This window comes from Saccostrea cucullata, unplaced genomic scaffold (assembly GCF_032062105.1).
Source record: "Saccostrea cucullata isolate Sc308-1 unplaced genomic scaffold, CSIRO_AGI_Scuc_v1 ctg2305, whole genome shotgun sequence".
In the NCBI taxonomy this organism is placed as follows: Eukaryota; Metazoa; Mollusca; class Bivalvia; order Ostreida; family Ostreidae; genus Saccostrea; species Saccostrea cuccullata.
The window spans coordinates 73744-93341 of NW_026929684.1; the positions used below are offsets into that span (position 1 = coordinate 73744).

General features: G+C 31.0%; 2 protein-coding genes across 2 annotated transcripts; both read left to right on the forward strand.

Moving 5' to 3' along the window:
- Positions 1 to 1791: 1791 nt before the first annotated feature.
- Positions 1792 to 4175, forward strand: LOC134281804 (uncharacterized). The gene is made up of 5 exons (XM_062764237.1): positions 1792 to 1975; positions 3009 to 3077; positions 3430 to 3547; positions 3809 to 3938; positions 4041 to 4175. The coding sequence occupies exons 3-5, from the start codon at positions 3444 to 3446 to the stop codon at positions 4173 to 4175; spliced, it is 369 nt and encodes a 122-aa protein (XP_062620221.1). The 5' UTR covers positions 1792 to 1975; positions 3009 to 3077; positions 3430 to 3443.
- Positions 4176 to 5783: 1608 nt separating this feature from the next.
- LOC134281808 (uncharacterized) lies at positions 5784 to 10241 on the forward strand. Its single transcript, XM_062764241.1, has 10 exons — positions 5784 to 6160; positions 6269 to 6340; positions 7716 to 7783; positions 8216 to 8437; positions 8539 to 8592; positions 8828 to 8956; positions 9076 to 9108; positions 9210 to 9321; positions 9663 to 9786; positions 9948 to 10241. Exons 1-10 carry the CDS (start codon positions 6138 to 6140, stop codon positions 10239 to 10241), a joined length of 1131 nt encoding a protein of 376 aa, XP_062620225.1. The 5' UTR covers positions 5784 to 6137.
- Positions 10242 to 19598: the final 9357 nt, after the last annotated feature.

Below are 19598 nucleotides of genomic sequence, written 5' to 3' on the forward strand. Positions count from 1 at the left end.
GTTTACTGAGATAAGGAACTCCGAATCAATAAAATTCGTTCCCATGTAATACAACCTTAATTAAGATTTAGATTTGGTGTATGAAGCACTACATTGCAGATACCAGGGAAAGTATTATACATGGCATACAAGACTTTTGTTTTTCTCCTTTTTGTGTTTTCTGCTTTGAATTTGCAATGGGCTGACAAAAACATCACGAATGCGTATGTATAATTACAATTATTATTAATGCATATACCATTTTCTCATTGTATTTTTTGTTGAAGAACTAGATTTATTAATATGTTTTACGGTGTGACCGTTGGGGCGAGCACAGTTTATTTACTATCATAAACCTACATATGTACTGTCTATCATTCAAGAAAAAGAAAGCAACAAGAATATAACAAAACAATAAAATTTAAATTTCAAATATGTATTTCCAAACATTTCGGAAGTTTCTGACAAAATGAAATATCCGAACCGTTGAAGTGACGAAAGTATGACGTCAGATAAAAAGTTCTGTTGACTTAGGACGCAAACGCTAGTTTTAGGGAAAAGAGATTGCATTAAATCGTTCTTTTCAAGTAAATTAATGTTTTAGCCACCATGTTGCTATGCACCGCAACATGTTTTGAGTTTCACGGAAGCAACCGACATAACTTCGTCAAAATTTAAGTTACCGGTGACGTCATTTGTATCATTTCCGAAGGGCAGGGTGAAGGCCGGTGTTGTGGAATGGGGGTATTTTTTTGAATAAGGTAAGGCAAAATCATTTCGTTAAGATTTCGCATAAGAAACAATGTTCCTTTAATTTTTTTACTATTTTTGTGTGTTCGCGCAAAGGACATTTGCCAGGAATTCTGGGAAAAAAGAAATTTGGCATGAATACAGATTTCAATCCGAATTTCCTATGTTATACACGTTAGTCATTATATTTATTTCATGCGCTCGCTATTAGTTTAAGACTGATGAACAACAGATTTGCTTCCTTCTTTTGAATTAAAAAAAAAAGCAAAAATGACACTTTTTATTTACTTTAATTGGTTTAATTATTTCAATAATGCTCACCTAAAATAACGTAATTGAAAGTTTCTGAAAAAACAGTAAGAAATTGTACCTAACGATACATTTTCAAAGATCATTAAAATTGTTTTGACGCATATGTATTGTAAAATTATTTTAAAAAAATAACAAATAATGCCTACAAGCTTTTCAACAGCAAGCATTGCAATGATCTGTTTTACAAACATATTTAACATTTTTAAATACCGGTATTAATTAATTCTTAAACAAGCAATTATTCCCATACAGCTCAGCCTCCGCGCACTTTTAAACACACATATATTTTCGCACAAATTAGCGTCACATTGATATAATTCGATAATCTGTAATGAGGCAACAAAAAATATTTTATGAGTGAAATATAACTTAAGTTTAAATTTATTTCAATAATTTAAAATTTTTTTTTACACATATCATTAGTTGGAATTTGGTAAACATTTGGCTGATAGCTAATGAACGTTTCCTATAGATGACCATTAAAACAATAAGCTGGTACATTGTATATTAAGGTTTGTAATTACAGTTTTTAGCATAAATCTTTTCTTTATTGTAAACAGAATTATTTGCTTGGCAAAAATTTTAAGTGGATATCGAGCGTTATCAAACTGTCCATGGAATATATGTAAGTACCTGTATACTAAAAATTGTCTAACATAAATGTATATAATATTATTTGTTTAACACAAACGAATGGCATTAACAATTTTTAAATGCTTTTTGATATATATTTTAGTAACAACTTGTTCGGCGGAGCACTTAATCTGCAAAAAAGAAAATTGGGAATGTTCTTTCTATCAACATCGGCAAGTTAATGTTTCCGTCTTCTTTAACGTTTACGTATCATCATTACACCTCATAGAAGAGCTAGAAGTCATAGGTGCTGATTCGTGTGGATGCAAAATCATTTCTTTCAGCTGCAATTTAACCACAGGTAAACTGTTTATACTGGTTTACATTTTTAATGACACAATTTCAATACTTAATAATATTTAATGAATTTTTAATCGTTAAATGTTAAAGCACGAGTGTTAAAAAGTGAGGGAAATCTCATAAAAAAAATAATATAAAATATTTAGTTCCAAAATAAAAGTCCGTATCGTAATTTTGACTACAAACGATTCAATCGATTTATTTATTTATTCAAAAACAGAAAAGGTGTGTCATATTTAAACTAAGCTTAGTCAAGGAACATGATATAGACATTTTTGTTCCTTGATATAACTAATGATAAACATATTACATTGCAAAGCAAGAAAACATGCTCATTGACAGTTAGGGGGAACACTTTGACATAAGTTCGATTAAGAATATTTACAAAGTATTTAGTCAAAAATTAAGTATTAAAGCTCCTTTCGTATAGCTAGGTTTCCTTTGAAAAGGTTCTCATGAAGCTGTTATTATCTTATGCATGTAGTTTATTTGAATATATTTATTAAAAATATATTGGTTGAATTTAATTTTATTATTATTTTGAATGTATACAATCCAAAAATGTTCTGGAAGTGAAAAAGTTTTTTTTAAGCTGTAAAATTTCACTTAAATAGTGTTTTGTCACTACGTGTAGTTAAACACTTGATTTTAAACGTATTTTTTATAACATATTATAAAATATAACAAAGATTTTAATATTATTTTGAAATTCATTTTTAAATGCTTACAACAATGAAAGAACTGCAGCTCTTAATTAACAATTCGATAACAAACTACTTCAGAATCAACAAAATACTTCCAAAGGACGACCTGCAAAAAAGGCTACGTCATCCTAAACAAATTAAAGAACCTAACTACTCAAAAGTCGGCCTTTTGGCCTTTTTTTTTTTTTTTTTTTTTTTTATTAATTTGTGAACATTTAGTTTGAATTGAACAACCCAAAATTTAAAAGTATTAAACTTAGATATTTTTCCCCGTTGAAAGAAGATCTTTACAACTATTTAATCAGTTTAATTAATATACAATAATTCTAGATAGAACTTTGGAAAACATTACGACTGCAATAGCAGAATTCACAGAAGATACCAACACTAGAAAAGAAGGTAAGATTTTTTAAAACCAATTTTTGATAATTTCTAACAAATGATTTATTAAGAATAATTCAACTTTTCCAGGTCATTTATTAATTTACAGCCTTCATAGCATTATCAAGTTGGCATATAGCTGTTTATATAAATGTAATATTTAACGTCATAATCAGGATGTGCACAAGAAAGTCGCCCAAATCATATAAATTGCATACCCAGTTTTAACGACGTCCGGAAACCCGCGACCTACGTTAAAACGATAAGCTAACGTTTGATAGCATAAAAGGTAATAACTTTTCTGATATTATAAATTGTATATATAGTGTATGTTCATCTTTTCTTCTTTATATATTCTATTTGTCATCAGATAATTCAGTGTACATGATTCTTGGAGCAGCTTTTGGTGGTGCTACATTTTCAATGGTCGTAAGCATCCTTGTTTTTTCCTTGAGAAAAAGATCAAGACAAATTGAAAAGGCAGAGAGGTGAAAAGTTTAAAATCTTGAATAACTCTTTTTCTCTCTGAAAATACATACTAGTATTTTTTAATTTTAAGCATTCTTCTTTGTTCGCCCGAAAAGGTAAATAGATATGCTGTAAATACAAATAGCTATGTGTGTATCGAAAAGGTGTTAAATATGTAGAAAATGAAGTCTAATAGAAAAAAAGGTTTGAAGAAAGAAACGACATTCAAAATATTTTTGGCAAATTAAAGATTTTGTTTTGATATGATGTCTATTTTGTAGATTAACTGAAAATCTTGAAACACACACCTCCATGTACGAATCTGCCTCTGGCGTTTCTCCTTTTGAATGTAACCCGATTTCATCAAGGTCCAGCCATGGTCATGTGTACAACACCGTTGCTGAAACGTCGGTAAAAAGTGACACATAAATGTAATTCAATGAAATTTTATTGCTTCTTGCATATTCCAATTAACATTAACAGTTTTGAAAAGAACAAAAATTTTATTTTCAGCCTACCTCACATATCATACCAAAAGTTAGTCACAACACGGATCCTGTGGTTCACCAAGACAATAACGACAATACATATCTTGTCCTGACAGGAGAAAGTGATACAAGTACAATTGCAGCAGAAAGTCATTTGTGAAAAAACAGACAGTATATTGGCAAATAATCATATATAACATACAAGAATTATGTTTATTATTTGTTTATATTTCTAATTAGTAGTTCGCCGAATGTAAACAATTAAAAAAAATACTTAATAAATATAGTCAATACGTCCAGCTTATTTTATAAAATATATATCCATAAGAATATCCTTTATAAGGGGGGGGGGGGGGTAGGGGGATTTTATCTCTTGGGAATGCTTTTTTGCCACACAACTGGTTATTACTACTTTCATGATGATTAGATAGAAGAAAATTATTTTTATTTTGCAATCTGAAAAATTAAAACAAAATATTTTAGAATGTTTAATATTAGGCTTGTAAACACGGAAAGAGTTTTACTTTAAAAGTATAATTGCTGTAGTGATTCTGTACCTACATCTAGGTTGTTAACCTAGTAAATCTTAAAAATATATATTTTGAAGATTTTTTAACCATAATTCCCCCATAACAATGTCAGAAACATGTCATATTATACAAATATGGACTCAATGTAGGTCAATATGCATTTATAATGACCCAGGATGACAGATATTGACCGAAGATACATGTAGTATATCGACCGAGGGCGCTAGCCCGAGGTCGATATACTTCATGTATCTGAGGTCAATATCTGCCATCCTGGGTCATTATAAATGAATATTGACCGTGCATTGAGTCCATATTTATTATATTATATGAATATTTATTTCCCAAATTTATTAGTGCAATGTATATCATCCGATTATTTATAGAGATAGTATTAACCATAAAAAAGTTGAATATAAATGTTTCAGAATTGATTGAATATTACTCAGAGGAAATTGTTTCGGCAATTAATTTTGACTATATCATAATAATGACGCAGGATATCTATCTCCAAATAACACGGAGTACCCCCTCCCCCAGATTGAAAATCACTCTCGTTTACACTTGCAGGGGAAATGCACTGACAAAATATAAATACATATGTCTTCTAAGAAAAGATACGATCTTACATGGCATGCTTGTCTTTATTTTCTTTAGTCTTCGTAATCGCGTAAACAGCCTCAAAGCTCTGCTCGCCGAGTGGAGAGGTCGAACTCAACCATGAAATGGTATGTGCTAATTATTCCCGAAAAATATTCACAGATATCCTTATAATTGTTTTGTATTATCAGTCTCAGAGTTCTTCACTATATCTTTTAAATTTTCCTCACCTACAACTTACAAATTTGCGAACTTCCATGTTTGTCTAAAGCGAAAGTGAAAACGAGGCAGCTCGTGCGAGTCATTATTCGCTTTCAGCGGTCGTTATTAAAAAATAAGTACTTCGTATTGACCAATCAGATTACCGGATTTCACAAAGTTATATAATATTTAATAATATAGTAATCATATTTTGCAGCACTCCACCAATATAGCAAAACATATATTTCTAATTATCCCAGTTACTGAAATACGAATATAAGTTGAAGAAACTTTGCAATTTTAAAAATCTGTATATCTCATACATTTTTTATTATTGATTTCAATATAATCGAATTTTCGTCGACAGAAATGAAATGAGGCAGTTAAAGCTTGACTCTGCTGTTTGCATATCTACATCATTGAAAATTTTATTATTCAGATCTTACCATTTCAGTATACACGTAATTGCAAACTTTGTTCGAATTTAAGATATCATACAGATGACACGGTGTTGTGTCTTTTTGAAAACACCTAGTATACGATTTTACGTATTTGATGTCTACATGTTGATATCATATAGGCGACAGACGCCCTAAAGATACATTAGAGTCCGCGTATTTAGTATCACAAAATAAAAACATTTAAATGTTAAAGTGTCTGTAAATCAGTTTCACTAGAGCTGTGTTAAAGGTCACGACACGTCACAAAGGTAGCAATAATACCAATCAAGGTGGACATTTAAATGGATTAAACCAGAAGAGTGTTTTATTTATCGGAATGTTAACGTTACGATGTACATGTATATAAGTTTCAGGTAAGTAAAGAGAGCAATATGGAAAAGATGGTATTTTACTCATTCATTGAATTCTTCAGAGTTATGTGTTCTTTTGTTTTTTATACGAAGATGTCTACCTTATTTCAGAAATTTCCTTTTACTCCAGTTGTCTTGCATTATCCATGTACAGTCGCAATCTAAGGATGATTTCATCGATGCGTAAGTATACAGATTTTTCAGAACTGTCATTTATATATCATTTTCTGTCAGATAATCTAATTTATATTTACCTGATCTATGTATTTAGGGAGTATTTTCCTTATGTTCTTATCTTATTTATAGCTTACGCTTCGCTAACCATGTATGTAGCCATTTTTTAAATAACAATCTGCTCTATGGGGTATCATGTGTTCTTTAAAGTTTCTTAATTTTCCAGCTACCTTCATATGTTTGATATATATTAAACATACTGTTTTGTTCTTTAACTATGTAGATAAGTTATTCAATTCAGGATGTTATAAAATAAGGTACTAGTATTATAACAAGGCATATTTGCTAAAGCACATGACTTTGATGATCTCGTGACAAACAAAAATACCTAAAAATTGCACTGAGGGTAAAAACCTAAATTTTCGTACAAGTCACACCACAGATACAATGTGTCTACATGAGAAGATGAAAATAGTCTCATCAATTATTGAACAAATTAAAATAACTTGAGTATTATTCCACAAAGCAGATGGATTAAAAAAATACAGGGTGTCCCATAATATATGATACCATTTTAAATTATTGTCATAAACGCAAGTCTTGACCATTTTTTTTTATTTTGTCTCATTAAATATTTGAATAAATACAATTTTTAGCAACAAATAGTTTTAGTTAAAAATTGTCACATAGTTGGAATAATGTAGCCACATAATTACGTCAAAAAATTGCTAAAAATGCATGTCAAGCAAAATGGATTACCGGTAATTATTGACAAATAAGCTGGGTATACCCTCATTTTAAAACTAATTATCAAATTCAGTCTTAAGATATTGTTACTAAAACCTAAATCTCTAATTTTTAAAAAGGTATATTTCCATTTAAAATCCAGATTATAACCATAGAAAACTGCACTTATTTTGTGCAATGTCTTGAAATGATCATTACCAAGATTTGACGTCATGTAGGGGACATATAATTGAAAATTGATAGCATTTTGCAAAGTGAACTCATTTTATCGTGTTCCCTTCAATGTTCCTCAAACTGTGTGAATAAAATTGGACAGTATATGCAATGTTTGTGGTGCATTTGTTATTATTCAAAATTCATTACATTTATTTTATATTTTGTGTAATCATGAAATGGTATCATATATTATGGACACACTGTACAATTTGAAAAACCATTTTTTCCGACAAAAAAAGTAATAATCTGTGAAAAATTCTGTCACTAATTATTCCTTTATTCAACTAGGTAAATGTTTTCCTTTTTAAAATAATTGTGAGGAATATTGGAATGACCCAATATCAAATCGCCACCATGAAACCTGACTTCAATGATGTTATCAGCACTTAATATGTATAATTTGAATTCTTTTTAACTACAGGTTTGACTGCTTTGGATCTGTTGTGCGGGCATACAAAACCTTTTCAAACGGCTGTGATTGGAATATAGGTATGTTAGTTAAAATGTGGACAAGACATACCTGAACCAACATCACATAAAACTTACCAGACTGGCTCATGACGGCCATATGTAATTTGATCCCTTTCCAAATACAGTGTTATGCCTGAGAAGTATTGTATGTAATTTATTGAATTTATTGCCTTAACGGAGAAGGAGACTGAAAAAATATGTACTTTTGTTAAGTTACAGTATTTTTAAATTTGCTGAAACAATTCATTATTGCAAGAAACCAACAACATGAGCTTATATAATATAATCAAATTTGCTTTCAAAGTTTACATTCTGTTAAAAAGGTCCAGGCAAATACATAAATTAAGCTTTGCTAAGATGCCATGATATCACCAAACAGTCAAAACATCAACAATCATCACTTGTCTTATTTGTTAATTCTTTTACGTTTTTATGGTTTGTTTTTTTAAGCTGCTTACTGCTCCAAAGGGGAAATAACTTGCCACAGATCTACAAAGAGTTGCACATACTGGAGAAAATATAGGAGAGTCCAAGTTTCCTTCTCCTTAAATTTATCTTCATCCATTTTAATAAATAACAGCGAGGAACTGATAAAATTATCAAAACGGTGCTACTGTGAGGATTATATTATCAACTGTTCTGTAAACAGTGAAATTCTTATAAATAACCTAGGTAAGATGCATTACTAAAATCTCAGAATATAATGAAGTTTTTAAAAAGAACTAGATACATGTACTGATTTCTATTACTTTTGACTATCTTCTTTGTTTTAGTGCACGATAACACTTGTGTTCTTAGTCCAATGTTTACTGCGTCGACCAAAGCAGGTATTTTTAATTATGAAGATTGTAGCTTTACCATAATCTGAAGTATATTCTAGGACGTCATTGAAGTTAACTGTAAATGTTGGCAATAATATACATTATTTTATCTACAATGTAAATAAATCTCAATCAATTTACATTTCAAATTCTACTAGTATTTAAATTAATTAATGTTATTTGACTGGATACGAATTTTATCTTTGATAAAAAATACTCACCTTGAAATCATCATTTTTAGCCACAAGGAAAGTTACCACAACAACACTGGGTACCGACATTACAACTTCAAGGGCGACAGATTCTACAACCGAATTAAAGCAAACACAAGAAAATAAAAATTCAACATGTTCACCTAATTATAAACAAGGTCTAGATAACGATTTTTTTTTAAATTTTAAATTTCAATTATTGTGGAATTTTGAAATCATGGAAATGTGTTTAGTTTATCTATAGCTATTCTTTTAAATCACACTATTCAAATTTCAGAATATTTGAAAGCCTCTTCGGAAAACGAAACAGGTAAAAATTAAAAATTGAAAAGAAGAGATACCAATGCATTTATTGATTTTTAAAAATATTTGCTTTATACAATAAATACTTGGTTTATTTGACATTACCAGCATATGGTGCAATAATTGGAGCTTTACTCGGTGGCATTGTATTGGGAGCTGCTCTGGAATTTCTCATCACAACTTTATTCAGAAGAGCACAAATAAAAAAGGAAGGAAAAAAGTAATAAAATAATTATGATTCAAAGCTCTCCGAAATAAGTTTCATTGATTAATCTTGATTTCCTGCTAAATTTTATTGTTTTTTTTTCAATTATGTTCAAGTAGAACAAATTTTCATTTGAAAAAATCTTAAAAGTACAGATGAAGGAAAATAATAAGTCATAATTATGAAAAAAGATTTTACATTATACCTTTCTTAAAAATAAAAATTTATCCAACAATTGCAAATCGGCAGTTTAAATCAACATAAACTTATACCTTTCAGGTATAACGGACAAAAGAAAACGTAGAAATATTTTTTTTTTAAATTAATGTCTTCAGACAACAATTTTTTTTTTTCAGAGACATAGGGGAGGTCAAGCTGACAAGTAATCCAGCTTATGACTGTAGTTCACTTAAAATGTCTGTTGACAGAGAGTTTGACGAGAAAACAACGGGACATTTGTATACACAAATTACACAAAACGTATGTCCTTTGTTTTTTTTTGTTTTTTTAATTAATATATCGATGCATAACTAATATAAAATGACAATCTCAATTTACGAAAACATTATGATCGGTTTATAGTACTGGTTTTCTGGTTTACATGAATGTTGAAATTGTAGCACATATCTTTTTTTTTTTAGCAAAGTCAAAAGAATTCTCTGCCCAAACATGAATATGAAAATACTGGACAGAGAAAGGTAATGATGGAAGATGAATTATACAATCACCTTAATGTAAAAAAGGAAACAGATAGAGTGGACTATTATGATCACGCCAGTGTTGTTCCAATATCAACTCATCAAGAATCTTATGACACTTTGAAGTTGAATTCTAATGATTCCAATACATACACTGAAGTAGTGGGTGAAGGATTCAAGATCAAGGAAAACAATCAGGACTTTAAAGAAAAGGAATATGTAGTTTTAGAAAAATGAACACTATAGGTTAATAAACGTATGGATTCAAGTACAAATACATATTTTTCCTTTATTGATCATATGCTGATTAATGAAATATTTAGCAGCATGAAAATGTTTTATTTCCAGTATTACGATGACTTCACCATGCATCGGATGTCCTCTTTCTATAACAAGTTCTAGCGCTGTCGCTATTTATTGAAATGAAGGCTACCATATACACGTGTTACTAGAATATGAGATTAAAATATGTAATCGCAACACGTTTTCTAATTGAAAAAATATTATTAACTTAAATTTCAATGGATTAATCCAAAATTTATAATAGATTGGACAAACGATATAGGACATTTTCATGACCACCTCTATTGATGTTAGTAATTAAGTGTTATAAAAATACGGGTGTATCTTTATTCTTTATCTTTAACTTAGTTCTCTTTATTTCTTTTGTTCACTATATTGATTTGAAATACTTAAAGAAAGACTTATTGATTGTACGTTATTTAACGTCCCTCTAGAGAATTTTTCACTCATTGCCATTGAGCAGGGAGGGATCTTTATCGTGCCAGCACCTACTGCGACACGGGGCCTCGACTTATACGGTCTGATCCAAAGGACCGTTCTCCACGTTCCATAGTGGGATTGAAACCCGCAACGTAAGGACCAAATCCTTACTTCGCGATTCTAGAGCAGACGCTCTATAACCACTACGCCACGCTGGAGACTTTAATTAAAGAAGAACAACTCTTAAGTTGAAAAATAGTAAATTCTGGTTTCTACTCTTTGCATAAAATATTAAAATCTCTCCCTCCATATTTTCTATAGTCTTTTCAATAGTCTGGCATTAACTTTTGTAAAACTGTAAGGCCACCTTAAAATAATTATTTGGTTGCCTTCTCCTGATCTACTGACTATATATATTGGCCTGACCTTTTTTTTACATTCTCGGCACGGTATTTTTTTCTTTTTATTTCTCTTATTCGATCAACAATTTTTTGACATTTTTCCGAAAAAAAAAAATTTACCACATACTTACCGTCTCAAAAATTTTACACCGAGTCGGGAGAGGGCAAGCAAACATTAATTTAAAAATTGACAAATCTACTTCTTTTTCGTAAGTTTAGGATACTCTAAAATTAGCGCGTTTATATTTTGAGGTACATTCTATTTTTGTAGGGATAAGGGCCTTTGCTATGTTTTTTTATTTTAAAAAACCATAGGTTTCGCCGACATAAGTGCATGTTAGTCCACTTTAATGCATTCCTTACTCAATATTAAAAGGCTAACTTTACAATTCTGATTGACCATTTTTTGTATTAAAACTTGTACTGGTAAATAATACCTATATTCAAATCTCTTGTTCTATTCCTAAGATAGGATTTTATGTTCCTTCATACTTTTTTAACATCATACCGGTACGGTATGAGTACATGTACTTTCAAATGTCTGGTTTGATCAAAGATTTTCAAAAAAAATTGAACTTTAATTTTAAAAAATATTATTTCCGACAGAGAAATAAATTTAACTTTAATTCATACCTTTAATTAGATACAGTTACGGTTGTTACAACTTAGATAGAAAAAAAAACTAAATGTATTTTTTTCCTTTCAATTCCTTATTCGGTTATATTAAAAATGGAATTGTTTAATTCATCTTTAAAAACTTACCTTGTGTAGAAATATAATCAGAATACTGAGTATAGAATATGAAAATTATTTAGTAAGTGGTATCTTTTTGATAAATGGATACAGAATTTCTTAACTTTGACAATTCTATATATTAATTGTTCTGATTCAATGATGTGTCCTCTTGTTTCTGTTTCGTCGGTTATTATGCGTTCTTGTTATTCGTCATTCATCGCTTGCCGGTTGTCGTTCCTGTACATTTGTTTAATTTTTTTTCATTATTTTTTTCCAGGTTATTCTCATAAACTCTATACCACTTTAATGTATCATTTTAGTATGTATTTACGTGTATTATGATTATTAAAACATCTTTTTCCTTACTTTTGAACATAAGCAGTCAAATGTTGGCATCCTTTCTTTAATTTAAAAATGGTTCCAACAGTCAAGAGCGAAAATAATACCTATAAGTGGCCCTATAATTCAGGAAAAGGCACTACAATTTGTAAGTCACGAAGTCTGTTTCCCTATAAAGAGATAGGAGGACAGTAATGTCATTTCCGTTTACTATCAATAACATTGATAAACGTGAAACTTTTCAGTGCTAGGATGACATAAAGCTTACAATGATTTGTTGTAAGTTCACCATTTATTCCTTGCTGTTTATTGTTTCTTTTTATTTCTGATCAGTAGAGTGTTAGCAATATTTGTTGACCATTATTGATTTTAAATAGTTGAAAAATTGAGAAATATCACTGACTTGTGAAATATATGTCACGCAAATGTTATTGCTTTATGGGTTTTTCCTGGTTCCTTGTAACCTTGTCATTTTATGATTTTTAATAGTGTTTATGACGTTCTTCCTCCCCACGTGGGCATTGCTTTACACTCATGTCTGTGCAACAGAAATGTGAGTACGCAAAAATATGTATGATGTATAATATGAACTGGCGGTACGAATTCTACAGGAACATGTAGTATTTTGTACAGTATGAGCGTTTAAACAGCTCCGTGCTCTTGTAGAAGTTCACATGGTGTTTTCATAAGGCCATATTCATTTAATCATAACAAGTGTATAAATTAACCAAACTACCACAAAAATAAACCTGAGATATATTTGATATGTGTCATTGTGCATGTCTCTAAATAGTACTATCTGACGTTTTCAAAGGTGATGATATAAAGGACGGTTAATCAACTAACAAATAAGATAATTCTACCATGGGTATTTGAAAATTGAACTAGTCGAGTCTTCTTTGATACTTTTATAGTGAAAAGTTTGAAATGAACTTTGTACATGTAAATGTGAATGAAATATTCAAGTACATTCTTTATTCTTATTCGTCTCGTTTAATTAAAATGGAGCACCTAAAACAGACACAGCTGCATCTCGGAACAATGTCAAAATGTCAGATTGTAAAGCACGTAACGCTAATCTTTTATACGTCTTAAGGTTAAGATCTAGTGAATGACTTTAGACTAATTTTATGGTGCTTGATCCATTATGACGTCATAATCAATTTCAGCCTTCTTTTTCCCGTACTTTACGGCTTTAGTAGAATTATGTAGAAAATAGGGTATTTTCATGACATTCAATTTGGAATCAAGTGAAAAGTAAACCGGATACCTATATTAAATTAATTTGATATTGATTTAAAGAAGAGGCTATGAACATACTAATTACCGTTTTCTGAAAGACTGTTGGCAATCTAAATACATTTCTTTTGTCGAATATGAAAAATTTAATGACAGCTCGGCCCGCGTGTTTACCGTCAACATACCTGAATTAATTCTAGGAGACAATTTCTTTGAGCGTAGAAAAGATTGAAATAATTCTAACATTCTTAACTTTGAAAATTTGCTCGCATTAGTCTTTTTCTACGGTATAATAATAAAAAAAAAAGAAGTCTGATTCCGCCGTGACCATGCAAGACGAGTAAATGTATTGCACCCAATCGCTTTATTGTATTAATCGATTTTATTCCATACGTATATAACTTTATTTAAGGGGAGACAGGGCACATGTCACATGACTAAAAAGACATATTACGTCATAATTGGTGATGATATGCATGTTAAACATTGTTAAAATCAATGAGTTCTTGAGTAACTTTATTCTAAATTCTAAAATTGTTTTTTAAACATTTAATTTTAGAATTTATTATCACTACAAGTTTTAAAGATCTTGCTATCATTTAGATATTGTGAAGTTGCCCAATCCACACATTTATTTCTCTTTACCCTGCAGTCTGACGTCAGTGACGTCATAGACGTAGTGTTTGAATTCCCAGTGCAGCGAGACCGGTCATGATCATTTTATTTCATAATAAACGGGTCACAGTCAATGTATCGTGATAAAGTTCTGAAGCAGATTTGTTTAATTTATATTTTTTTGTGTAAGGTAGCAGAGATTCTCTCTATTTAGATAATTTTGAATGTTTATGTTTTCGTGTGACGTCACAATTGATTTCCCGCACTCGGAAAATACAGACGTGAAGCGTTTTTATCATGCTTACGTCTAATTCAACGATGTCCTGTGCGATATTGAGGTAAGCTTCACCCTGTGATATTTATGCAGTAAATAATTACGATGAAGGACTGACATTCAATCGTAAATTTAGAAATATTTATTGACAGATTTTTTTTTTCCAAATGAGGTTTTTGTCGTTGAAGCTGCCTTGAAAAAAGCAGAAATTATCCCACCCAAATACAATATAAAATAAAAACAATTGCTTTCAGATAATTTAAACACTATGAATATTCTGAAATATTTGAGTAAATGGTGTTATCTATCATATTTATCGTTTAGGCGTAAAAATTCGCATTATGGACTCTGTTATGGGCCCGTAAACATGAAGTATCTAAACTCCATACAAACTCTAAACAGGGCGCTATTTGTGGGGCGATATCTTTTAAATAAGTCAAGAAAACCCATGACAGGACCGTTTAAAAATGTTAAGTACATATTAAATAAGTAATATAAAAAATACAAAAAAAAATTCATTGACAGGAATTTTTCCAGCTAAAGGTCCTGTTCCTCCTTTAGAAGTCAGTATTATGTTTGGCTATTTGGTTAGATCATGTTTATCTAATTTTAAATTGATTACGAACTTTCAACATCCCGCCATTCGAATATTCCGTATATGAGAATACCGGGTAAGTATAAATAATTTTCAGGGTTTGATAATACATTTGCATTAGAAACAGTACACACAAAGTTTAATAGCAATGATTTATAATTATTTAGTCAGAAAAGACACATTTCATCCTCTTTATATTTGTTTATAATTTTTTGCATTTTGTATTTTGTGTCTTGTATTGTAAAGAAAAAAAGTATTTTATCATTCACTGTTCCTTAATAAAAACGATGTTTTAATATCAATTCTCTGTAATTCATGTAGCACAAGGGACCGTGGTAAACATAAATTCTGATATTAATGTCTAGCTTGTTTAAATGGGATAGTTTATCACCTTTTTTTGTGAAATAAACTAAAACAAAATTTGTCAATCAAAATTTGGGCCATTCATATTTATCAGAATAACGGTGAAGTTTTAATGAAAACATCTACATCTGTACGAGGGTTGTCTGGTAAAATCGTTTTTTTTTTTTTTCTCGAAACGTAATGGGCCCACTAAGCTGAAATTTTCAGAAAATATATATTTATAAAGTATATTTATTTTTGGTTTATTTTTTCCCGAGCATTCGAAATGGGAAAGTGGTTAAAAAAACACAATACACAAAAATTGTGACTTTTGATGACGTTACGGCGCATTAGAAAGCAGTTAAGTTTCATTTTAAGGGACTTTAAATGAAGACAGAAAAAATATTTAAAATATTACCAGATCTTTACAAACGGGAGGTCTTTAAGCGAAGTTTTTTTTTAAATTGAGTCCCCTTGTAGTATAAAACATACAGACAAACTGTAATATCTAAAGATGTTGCCAATGTCGATATAAGATTCTTTTTTATATTTGCATGATAGTGTGAATACTGTCCGTAACTTACTAATCAATCTTCAGAAGATCGTATATGTGTGCCAGATTGATTCCTCAACTGTTTATGGAGACTCAAGTCTGTGAAGCAATTGAATTTTTTTAATTTAAGTAGGACTTATCCAACTTTATTTCTAGCAAAGATGAAACATGACGCTGATTTAGACACTTTGACGTTATCATTATGCGCCGTACAATACATGTACATAAAAATAAAATCTCACAATTTGTTTATTTATGCATATATCTATTTCAAATTTGTTCTGTATATTCATAATATTTGTATTAAAGAGTAGTGAAAATTTTAGCTATTTTTAACACTATGATTTTACCGGACAACCCTCCTATAATAAGTAGGGATGTCAAAGAGTACCCGGTTAATCGGGTACTCGATCGAACGTCTGAGTATACTAAAACTGGTAATCGGTTACTCGGATGTATTTTTTTTTATTTCAAGTATCAAAGACTTATCAAACAAGAGGCCCATGGGCCTTATAGGTCACCTGAGTATCATCTAACAATTAACTTTCACACAATTGAATTCGGTTCATGTTTAAAACCAGTGGCCATGAAATTCACAATTTTGAAAGGGTCACCATTGCTTATCATAATTGTACACTTAGCTTACTTACTCTAGATACTTAATACCCAGAGGTAGATCAGAGTATATGTAACAAAGAAAAAATGTTCTTCCAACCTATAACCAGTTGTGCACCCCATCCCAAAGGAACCACTGACCCCGAGGCCACTTATTTCAAAATTTTCGAAATTTTATCATTAATTTTATTTCATAATAAATGGTTGATTAATACTCAAGAGCAGATTTCAAAGCATTAATTTATTTTCAGACTATGTGCATGTAACACCCCCCCCCCCGACCCCTGACCCAGGGGGCATGGAATTCACCATTTGATAGAATCACCTTTTTTCATCATAGATATATAGACTTAGATCATTGGCATAATACCCAGGTGCAAACGAAAAGATTTTCAAAGAATTTAAGTATTTTCACTATAGAATCAAAAGACTCCACTTAAGCAAAATGGGTAAACCCCTGACACAGCTAGGGGCCATGAAATTTACAAATCAGGTTGAGGCACTCTTGCTCATTATAACTATATACTAATTTAGTTTATTTAATATCCAGGAGCAGAGAGGAAGTTTTTCAAAGAAATAATGCTTTTTCACAATATATTTTATATAGCCCCGCCCTAACACCAGAACCCCTGACCCTGGGGCCATAAAATTCACAACTTTGGTAGAGCCACTCTTGTTCATCATGACTATGTACTTAGTTTATTTAATATCCAGGAGCAGAGAGAAAGATTTTCAAAGAAATAATGCGTTTTCACTATATAATCTACATAGCCCCATCCTAGCACCAGAACCCCTGACCCTGGGGCCATAAGATTCTCAATTTTGGTAGAGCCACTCTTGCTCATTATAACTATGTACTTAGTTAGTTTATTTAATACCCAAGAGCAGAGAAGATTTTCAAAGAAACAATGCATTTCGCTATATAATTTATATAGCTCCGCCCTAACACCAGAACCCCTGACCCTGGGGCCATAAAAATCGCAATTTTGGTAGAGCCACTCTTGCTCATTATAACTATTACTTAGTTAGTTTATTTAAATACCCAGGAGCAGAGAAGAAGATTTTCAAAGAAATCATGCATTTTCACTATATAATCTATAAAGCCCCGCCCTAGTACTAGAACCCCTTACCCTGGGGCCATAATTTTCACAATTTTGGTAGAGGACTCAATGCTCATTACATTCATACCAACAGTTTGACTGTTTGATGTCCAGAAGTAGAGTAGAAGATTTTTAAAGATTTCATTATTTTTGTGATTTTGGCCCCACCCCTCGTGCCCCAGGGGGCGGGGACCATAAAATTCACAATTTATCTTTTCCTTCACCCATAGATGCTGTATGCCAAATTTGGTTGGAATTGGTTCAGTCGTTACCGAGAAGAAGCTGAAAATGTTCAAATGTTAACACACGACGCACGACACACAACACACAATGCACGACGACGGACGAAAACGGATAGCAATAGGACACCTGAGTGACTCAGGTGACCTAAAAATAACTTAAGATCGGAAAAACATCCATGTAACTGATTATTGAATATTGACCGATTCTATTTAGTTGATGATTTCAAACAGGATGTGAAATGCTCTCTCTGTAAATGGACAGAGTCAAAAACGACAGATAGCTATATTAGTTTCCTAATAACCTATGCTGCGGACACGGTGCTGAAACTGGTCAATAAAATGGATACCAAGTGTAATTACAACAAGGAAAATGTAATAGTCAAGTGTAAAATGGACCAAAAAACAATAGGTATGCATTTTTCTGTTTTCTGCTGTAAAAAGCATTATATAATAAAACACATGTGAATAAACATGATACGACTATGTATTTTTAAGAGATGAAAGCTTTCAATAAATGTAACTCGATGTGTATATGACCCGAATTTCAGAACCATTAAAACATTGCATTGTCGAACAGTGTCTCAACCAGCAGATACCCGGGGCGACGATGGATATTGGTTAATAATGTTGTAGCCGTTTGCTTGTTTATTTTTCAAATAACTTTTTTTTCAATAAATTAATTGTATCTTAATGGAAATTGTTCGTATGAAGAGCATGCACTAGCGAATCGATTCAGCTGGGAAATGTACACCCAATAGTTAAATATTAATATGTTTTTTTTTTTTCATTTTCTTTTTACATAAATTAATGAGGATATGAAACAGATGTGTCAGAGAGAATATCGAATCAAGGTAAGAATGGAAAATATAATGTCAATAGATACAATGATGTTGCTTTATCTGTATGTAAAATTGTAGGTAATAACAATAGGCCTCTTTTTATGAAGAAGTTTTTGAACTTTTTGCTTAGAATGAATACACAACTAGATCTGTTTACAATTTAACTAAATTAGTACACATGAGAACTTACTTGTTCCAAGACTTGAATTTAAAAAATACGTACTGTAAACCGAGAAAAAATTGGCGCATACGTAATTTAGCGCAAAAGCAAGTTGGAATGCATTGGCGTGAATAAATTTTAGCGCTTACACTTGTCATTAAAATATATAATTGTAAAGTCAAGCACGGAAACATAATAGCACTCCCATATACAGTGGACCTTCAGATATCCGGATGCCAGATATCCGGATGCTTCAGTATCCGGACGATTTTTCCTCGGAACGAAATTTTTAAATGTTATTTTGTCTTGTTTAACTGGTGATTCAGATATCCGGATGCTTCACATATCCGGACAAATTGACCGGGAACCAAAGCGTCCGGATAAATGAGGGTCCACTGTATATAAGTAAACATTCGTCAACTTTACTGTGGTGTTGCAATCACATAAACGTGGCACGATGTCAATTTTATTTTGATTTTCTTTCACAAAAGAAATCGTTGAGTATTTGCTTATTTTATTCATATCAAAACAATGCATGTATCGAAAGAAAGGTACTTGAACAAACGGTAATCATAACTAGATGCTGTCATGAGACAGTAATACCCGCACTAAGGTGTTTGCCTCTAAATACACACTCCTTCATATTGGACTTTCGAAGGAAAAAGTCAAAATAATTCTATAATTATCTCCGTACATGTATTCGTCAAATTGAGCATAAAATTTTCAGGTGACCATATGATCTATCAGCCTCATAGATGTATTTTGTATACTTAATTCATTACCAGTCTGAAATAACAGAATTTAATTAATAAAGTTAATTAA

Coding starts and splice junctions, on each gene's coding strand:
- LOC134281808 (XM_062764241.1), top strand. CDS start 6,138: ATGTACATGTATATAAGTTTCAG. Junction 6,341..7,715: donor AAGGATGATTTCATCGATGC/GTAAGTATACAG, acceptor TTTTAACTACAG/GTTTGACTGCTTTGGATCTG. Junction 9,109..9,209: donor CTCTTCGGAAAACGAAACAG/GTAAAAATTAAA, acceptor TGACATTACCAG/CATATGGTGCAATAATTGGA.
- LOC134281804 (XM_062764237.1), top strand. CDS start 3,444: ATGATTCTTGGAGCAGCTTTTGGTGGTGCTACATTTTCAATGGTCGTA. Junction 3,548..3,808: donor CAAATTGAAAAGGCAGAGAG/GTGAAAAGTTTA, acceptor TCTATTTTGTAG/ATTAACTGAAAATCTTGAAA. Junction 3,939..4,040: donor ACACCGTTGCTGAAACGTCG/GTAAAAAGTGAC, acceptor TTTTATTTTCAG/CCTACCTCACATATCATACC.